The sequence below is a fragment of the Dermochelys coriacea genome, chromosome 7, assembly GCF_009764565.3.
Source record: "Dermochelys coriacea isolate rDerCor1 chromosome 7, rDerCor1.pri.v4, whole genome shotgun sequence".
NCBI lineage: Eukaryota > Metazoa > Chordata > Testudines > Dermochelyidae > Dermochelys > Dermochelys coriacea.
In genome coordinates, this window is record NC_050074.1 from 15,166,371 (window position 1) to 15,174,941 (window position 8,571).

Genomic DNA, 8,571 nt, shown 5'->3' on the forward strand with positions numbered 1-8,571 from the left:
ATACAAAACATTCCATTATAGTTTGGTTTGGGTATTTTTAGAAAGCAAACATCAAGAAGTTTTCTGTCAAGAGCCTGGCATATGCCTTGAAGGCACATTTAATGACTCAAGAAATTTTAATAGAATAGGTTTCCCAAATAATGTCAAACATTTTACTTTAATTCAAAGGCTCTCTTTCATGAATAACTTCAGTCTAATGTGACACTTACAATTGGCAAGCTTTGCATAGTAATTAGGAAATGCTGTGAATACTGTACCCACAGATGCACAATGCAATGCAAACAGCTACATTTAGGAGATTGCTTATCAAATACCGGGCTCAGACAAAGCCCTCACAGAAGTTGAGTGGGAATGGTTTCTGGGTAATGACTGCAATATTAGGTTCCACAGTTTATAGGCAGTAGCGATGAAGACAATCTGGAGTGGAGATTGCTTCCAGCAATAGGGAGAAACCTCTCTCAATAAGAGAATGAAGATATCAAACAGGAGATCTTTTGTAGAGATCTATATGTAAGATACTGACAAAGTGTATGTCATGACCCTGATTCATTAGAGTACAACAGCCTACTTCTGCTACTTGCTAACGGAGTTCCTTCTTTAGCTCATGTGATCTGCAATGGGATGCTACAGTTTCTGGATTCAAATTCTGAAAGTCCGTGGGGGAGGGTGTTCCATATATATTTAAACAAACCTTTTCATTAACAGAAACACATTAAATGGATACTGAGGGGGGTATATTATGTAGATCTATCTTCTATTATTCCAATAGGTTGGACAGTGTATCCTATCATTATATGGGAGATCCAGCCATTCATATTTTGGGTCAGTGGAAGCTAAAATTGGAGGTAACTTCCAACCATGTGGGGAGTCTGAGGAGGAGGAGGAAAAGAAGTAGCTCAGTCATTATGAAGTTTGTTTGTTTGCTTGTGCGCACTATATGACACACAGAAATAAAGATCAAAGTTTGAAAACTATAAAATAAAATGTCATTAGTCCAATAAACAAATGTTCATAATCCATTCATTGTTTAAATATCATACTGGAAATTTGTATATTAAACTTATTTTCCAGCCTAACTTGTAGTTTATCAGTTTTGTTTAACCTCCTTTTTGTACACCAAATCTATTTGTATTTCTTATGCAAACTTGGAGTTTCTGATATACAAGGGTCTGACATGCAAAATTTTCATTTGAATTTGACTCCCTAGATAAAATCCAATCACTATTGTTTTGAGTGCAGTAGACCTAAACCAGTAGACCCCATTCTCTGGAACTGGTGAGATCAACCCAGGATGATGGAAGTCTTGGAAGATTTTTCCAATGGTCAGTTGAAATTTGAAGAGAACGTCATGCTAGATTTCAGTGCCTTGAACCTGAAATACTACATTGGCTTGGCCTTGAGCCCAAAAGTGAACACTAGCCTTAAATCTAATCGATAATGAGTTCAGAACACTGATTTCCCCAGCCTACCTCCAGTTGGAAACACGTTTTAGTGGGTTTCAATATCTTTAGTGTTTTGCAAGAAAAACAAGACAACACGCTTCAACAACATTACATTTTCAGTTAGTCTTTTTGTGATGTATTTGTAAATTAAGTGTTTTGTTTTCTAGTGGTTACATATATTTTAATGTTCAGTCAGCTAGAAATATCAGAAATAGTTCTAATTTGAATGAACTGTAGAAAAGAGCTTCTAATGTACATAAGTGGAATTGTCATTTAAGGAATTTGGAAATTAAAAGGGTTCTTATTTTAAATAACTTTATCTAGAGAAGGAAGAAATGAAAGGAATCTACAAAAATGTATATGAAATGAACTTAACATCTGTCCTAATCTGCTTTTCAGGCACCTCTCCAGACACTGATTTGGGTTAACCAACTCATGCAGCAGAGCTTTGTACAAGCACTCGGAACAAAAGAGAAAAGTGAAGAGGTTCTGAAAAGCATCTTCCATATTCTGAATGTCTAAAAGTTTCAACCTAAACTTTACTTTTTACTTTTTTTTTCTTAATACGATTAATATATTCAATCTTTTGCTATTTTAAGGGGTTAGGCAGTTGAATTTACTAGCAAACCAACATGGCTAGGATTAGATTGGTTTTAATAGCTTGCCTGTTGGTGCTAGAATTGCTAATGAATTCAGTAACTGAGCCTTCCATACAGAATAATGAATGTCCACAGCTTTGTGTATGTGAAATCAGGCCATGGTTTACGCCACAGTCGACCTACAGAGAAGCTACAACAGTTGACTGCAATGACCTTCGTTTAACAAAAATCCCCAGCAATCTTTCCAGTGACACTCAAGTTCTTCTCTTACAAAGCAACAACATTGCAAAGACCACAGATGAACTCCAACAGCTTTTCAATTTAACAGAGTTAGATTTTTCACAGAATAATTTTACTAGTGTCAAAGATGTGGGGCTCTCAAATCTGACTCAGCTTACTACTTTACATCTGGAGGAAAACCAGATAACAGAGATGACTGACTACTGCTTGCAGGACCTTTGCAATCTTCAGGAACTATATATAAACCATAACCAGATTAGTAGTATCTCTGCAAATGCATTCTCTGGCCTGAGGAACCTTTTAAGACTTCATCTTAACTCTAACAAATTAAAGGTTATTGACAGTCGTTGGTTTGATTCTACTCCTAACTTGGAGATCCTTATGATTGGGGAAAATCCAGTGATTGGAATACTAGATATGAACTTCAAGCCACTCTCAAATTTAAGAAGTCTAGTTTTGGCAGGTATGTACCTCACTGATATTCCTGGAAATGCATTAGTAGGCTTAGATAGTCTTGAAAGTCTTTCCTTTTATGATAACAAATTGGTCAAGGTTCCTCAGCTTGCTCTTGAGAAAGTTCCAAATTTAAAATTCCTTGACCTCAACAAAAACCCAGTTCACAAAATCCAAGAAGGTGACTTTAAAAATATGCTGCGGTTGAAAGAACTTGGGATCAATAATATGGGAGAACTGGTTTCTGTTGATAGGTATGCACTAGACAACCTACCTGAACTTACAAAGCTTGAAGCTACCAACAATCCAAAGTTGTCTTATATACATCGTTTAGCATTTCGTAATGTTCCTGCTCTGGAAAGCCTAATGCTGAACAACAATGCTTTGAATGCAGTCTACCAAAAGACAGTGGAATCTCTTCCAAATCTGCGTGAGATCAGTATTCACAGTAATCCACTCAGGTGTGACTGTGTCATTCACTGGATCAACTCAAACAAAACCAATATCCGTTTTATGGAGCCTCTATCAATGTTTTGTGCTATGCCACCAGAATACAGAGGACAACAGGTGAAAGAAGTGTTAATACAGGATTCAAGTGAACAATGTCTTCCAATGATTTCTCATGACACTTTTCCAAATCATTTGAATTTGGACATTGGCATGACAGTGTTTCTAGATTGTCGGGCCATGGCAGAACCTGAACCAGAAATTTATTGGGTAACTCCACTTGGAAATAAAATAACAGTTGAAAGTCTCTCAGACAAGTACAAGCTGAGTAGTGAAGGTACCCTGGAAATCTCGAATATTCAGATTGAAGACTCTGGAAGATATACATGTGTTGCTCAAAATATAGAAGGGGCTGACACAAGAGTAGCTACTATAAGAGTGAATGGAACTCTTTTGGATGGTACACAAGTGCTGAAAATATATGTCAAACAAGCTGAATCTCATTCGATATTAGTTTCTTGGAAGGTTAATTCCAATGTCATGACCTCCAATTTAAAATGGTCATCAGCCACTATGAAGATTGATAACCCTCACATTACATACACCGCGAGGGTCCCAGTTGATGTACATGAATATAACCTCACTCATTTGCAGCCATCCACAGATTACGAGGTCTGTCTAACTGTATCAAATATCCATCAGCAAACTCAAAAGTCTTGTGTTAACGTTACAACAAAAAATGCAGCTTTTGCCCTTGACATTTCCGACCAAGAAACCAGTACCGCCCTTGCAGCTGTAATGGGTTCAATGTTTGCTGTGATCAGCCTTGCCTCCATCTCTGTTTATATTGCTAAAAGGTTTAAGAGAAAAAACTACCACCATTCATTGAAAAAGTATATGCAAAAGACATCTTCAATCCCACTGAATGAGCTCTATCCGCCACTTATTAATCTATGGGAAGGTGACAGTGAAAAAGACAAAGATGGTTCTGCAGAGACCAAGCCAACCCAAGTCGACACATCCAGAAGCTATTACATGTGGTAACTCAGAGGATATTCTGCTTCTGGTAGTAAGGAGCACAAAGGCTTTTTTGCTTTATTCTGCAAAAATGAAAGACATTTGTATTTTTTTGACTTTGCTAGTTTGTGGCAGAGTGGTGAGGACAGGTGGATATTTCAGAATTTTTTAGTATAGCGTATCGCAACTGTTTGACACAAATGGCAGCTTCACCTAGCTTCCAATTTCTTTTTTTTAGTTGTGCTAAACTTAATGCTGTTCTAACTACAGTACTGAATAAAATTAATGACAGGCTGGGGTTACCTTGTGATTCACAGCTAGCACAGCCCCTTTCTTCTGAAGCCATCAGTAGAGAGTACAGTATCCTTCAACAGCTAACGTACAGTTTTGAAATGGCATTGGACCAGTTTTATAACACTCTGGTCTGAAGACTCAAACTGAGAAAAGAAGACTAGATCTTCAGTGATGTTAGCTGACTGTACTGTAATGTTGTATCAACTGATTTGAATGTTTTTGACTTTAAACAATGACTTTTTTCTTTTTTGTAATAGTTGAAAAGGCTTAGGTAAACCTAACAGGTGATAGAAATATGTACATCTGATTTTTTTTAAATGTAACAAACTAAATGTTAATTATCTTATTCTTTTTATTATATTTAGTAGATACTTTTAAAGAATACTAGCCTTTTGCTGTGCTTAATCCACCAACACATGGTGTATAATGAAGGCAAAACTATAATAAATTACAGTTTTGTTCTGATTTTTTTTAAAACAGTCACAATAATGTATTGTTTTTAGTTGTCACTAGTTTGACTGGTGATTATGTTTGGATATAAAATATATCCAAATTATTATGTAAAATTGTGGGTGTGTTAAAGTCAAATTTCAACAGATTTTCAGTTTTTGCTGTAAAGAAGAAATATCTATTTTAACTGGGATTTTTTCTGCACTGTTTTTCAATATTAAAAACAAAGTACTGCAGAGTACCTAATCAGAAAGATATCAAGTAGAGTAAGGGCTGTAACTGTATCACATGGAAAATCAAAACTGCCTCAATGCAAGGGACTGGACTAGAGGACCTCTCGTGGTCTCTTCCACCCCATATTTCTATGATATAACTTAGGTACACATCAAGAAAATACATTGAATGTGGCACTTTCTATACACATTTTTGTTTATATTATAAGCTAAGTTTTACATGAAGCAAGTGTTTGGCTGTCACTGACAATTAAAGAAGAAAGGCAACTCAACATCACTAAATCAATTATAATAGTATAATTATAATAGTCCACAAATGTTTGCCTGTAAAAAAAAATCCATGTTATTTGGATTAGTGTCTTTTAAAGTATCAGTTAGAGTATTTACAACTCTGATACAATATCTCATGTGGGATGGGGGATTAACAGCCAATATCTATTTTATAGACTTTCAAATCTGTATTTCAAAATATTTTACTAAATTACAGAATAGTTTAAGATGGTACAAAATTACAGACAACAGTGGTGTGAATACATGAATAATTTAGGGCTGGATTTTCAAAAGCACTCAACCTTGGTCTTTCTACTCTCAATAAAATCCTTGACAGGGCCTGTTCATTGTGAGGTCACAAAGGAGACAGGGTTTCTAAAGAAGCATCTATTGTAGTCATGCCAGATGCCAAGTGAAGAAGCAGAAAATTTTGTGTAGTATATTAATTTTCTACTACCCCTCTTCTCCTTACCCAAAAGGTTGCTAAGTGCTGACTCTGCAATGATCATTAACTATGTGCAATGGGATGGTTTTGCATACCGATGAGCTATTTTTGAGTTAATGATGAGCACAAATAAATTGTCTGAATGCTGAAAATGTAGTTTTATTTAAAAAAAAAATCTTCAGAAACTCAAAAATGACATTTCCCTAAAACTTTCTGGTATAAAACTATCCACCCCTGTCTCAAGCGCAAAGAATTTTTCTTCAGACACTTATGTCTGAATATGAGAAATAAAGTCTCAACATCAACCTAAGCACTGGAATAAATTGCCTAAGGAGGCTGTGTAATCTCCATCATTGTCTAACCTGCTCTTAAAAATCTCCAAACACCTGTCGGGGTGATCTACTTTAGACCTGCCATAAGTGCAGGGAACTGAACTAGATGACCTCTTGAGGTCCCTTCCAGGGCTACAATTGTATGATAATCTTTCATACAAGTTTCACTGCTGCAAAAGCTTCAATATAATAATTTTATGTAGTTAATGTATAGCTTCCTAAATCTCATATTTTAATTAAAGAGTTTGGTAAAACTATTGGTTTCATGTCAAAAATCATGAACTTATATAAAATTCTTTATATGGTTATGAAATCTCAAATCTTTACCTACATGCCCGCTGTATATGGGTTTTTTAAGTGTTTCTTTTACTTGTGGACAGGAAATGAGGTGGGGAACTCTACTATGTCTACTTCTTAATGTCAATTTCTGCCTCTTTCTGATGTGCAGCTTCAGAGCAATAATTACCACCTTGTATACAAGCTAGAATTGCCATTGCTCTGATAGCAGACTTGATTAAAATTGGGATCTGCTCTGCAGTGGAGATGCACTCTTGGTTTCTTCAATGTAAAGGACACAGTAAGGCCAAGGCTGACAGAAAATTATGGCTTCCCACTTGCATGGCCTTATCAAATAGTCTTTACAAAATAATTCATTGAGTGTCAGATGCTGCAGCATAGGCCTTTAGTGTGGACACCAAAGCCCTAAATTCAAGCAAGGGTCAGAAAATTCTTAACGTAGGTTTAAAATACAATGTAGATGTTCAAGGCCAGGGTTCATTAACATGGGTCAGCTGACTCCAGCCCCACTAACCCTGGGCCTAAATTGCAGTGTAGACATACCCTTAGTCACTGCTACTTGGAGAACTGTATATAGTTCTATGGAGAATTAGGTTCTGCTTATAACAGAATTCACTAATAAGAGATTAGTCAGACATGTTGCACCTGATTTTAATAAATGACCTTCAACTTTGCATATACAATTCTGGGTTCACAATTTACTGTGGGCATAAATACAAGTATCTGTATGTTTACCTGACTGCATTCAAAATGCATTTGTGTCAGTCGTTCACTGTAGACCCAACATTCCCCTCCTCACAACTGGAGGTTGAGTTAAGGTACTTTAAAAATGTAACTAATAATGTGTTTTCCCCCATGTTGTTAGCTTTCATTTAGCTAATGATTTATAAAATGTCTGTGGGCCAAGGATGAATATTTCACACACAATTGTAATCTTTTGTAATTTTTTGCTAGTAGTAATTTTTTTTGCTAGTAGATTGTGCTATAATTAAAGTAGTTCTGGTCTTAAGAGTAACTAGCTCCTACAACTTGTGTTCCTAGGTATGTTAGCAAAAATGCATTTTTAATATCACCTAAATCATAATCCTGCTAGAATCAGAGGGCATTTTTGCCCATGGACCTAAAAATATACATGCAAATTTTCTGATAGGTACCTAGTTTCACACATGATTGCATGAAGACTTCAGGTCTCCTGGTTTCAAAATCTGTCCTGAAATGAGGCTTGGTTAATGCACATTCATTTAGTTATAAAAACCTCAGTTTATGGGAAAGAATGACCAAGTTGCAACTGGATGGTCACCAATTTGGACAGTTTGGGCACTTACTATATAGATTTGAATGATCTTAGCTGTAGTTGATGCTTTTTAAGGTTTGATACATTTTGATTGACTAGAGATTTATAAGTGAACTGTTCAACAAAGTAGAGATGGGTGTATATCTCATGTCATGACTAGCCAGGTTTCTCATCAGGGATGGTAAGTGATAAAAGGAGTTTCCCCATTGTAGGGGATGGTACAAACACTTTCAAGATGGACAGGCTTTTATGCAGACCTCTTGTTAAAAGAGCCGGCCACTAAGTCCCACAAAGGAGAACTCAACTTTTTTAAATCTCTAGCCCTCTTTGCAAAGATAGCCTTGAGGACATGAATCACTACAACCCAGTGCAATTAGAGTGCCAAGAATAAGTGGAATGTGTAGCTAGGCACCACTCCTGCAGCAGCAGGGGGGCTTAAAGAGAACTGATCATGGGGGACAGAAAGTGTTGGGGGAGGAATTAATTCACTAAAACTGTTTCCCAACCTGCTCAAAAACATTGAGAGGGGATCTGCTTGTTAAAATCATAAACTGTCCCTGAATTCACCCAGTACTGATGTTACCAAACAGCTGCTGCAATGAGAACACCCCTCTGCATTCCCCAGCACTGCCTTTACATACATATAGAGAATGCACCAGGCAAAGTAGGTAACCACCCATTGGCTGCTCAGCTACCAAGAAATGTGGGAGTGGGGAGAGTATACAACTGGTGGGGGCTTTTTGATTTGCAGGAGCAAA

At 36.6% G+C, this 8,571-nt stretch overlaps 1 protein-coding gene across 1 annotated transcript in view; it reads left to right on the forward strand.

Annotated features, from left to right (window-relative positions):
• The window catches only part of LRRN1 (leucine rich repeat neuronal 1), a 40,333-nt gene extending 32,801 nt beyond the window's left edge, over positions 1-7,532 (forward strand). Inside the window, exon 2 of the mRNA XM_038411789.2 lies at positions 1,842-7,532. Within this exon, the coding sequence (XP_038267717.1) occupies positions 2,075-4,225 (2,151 nt within the window). The 5' untranslated portion in view covers positions 1,842-2,074 and the 3' untranslated portion in view covers positions 4,226-7,532. The remainder of the gene's footprint in view (positions 1-1,841) is intronic.
• Positions 7,533-8,571: the final 1,039 nt, after the last annotated feature.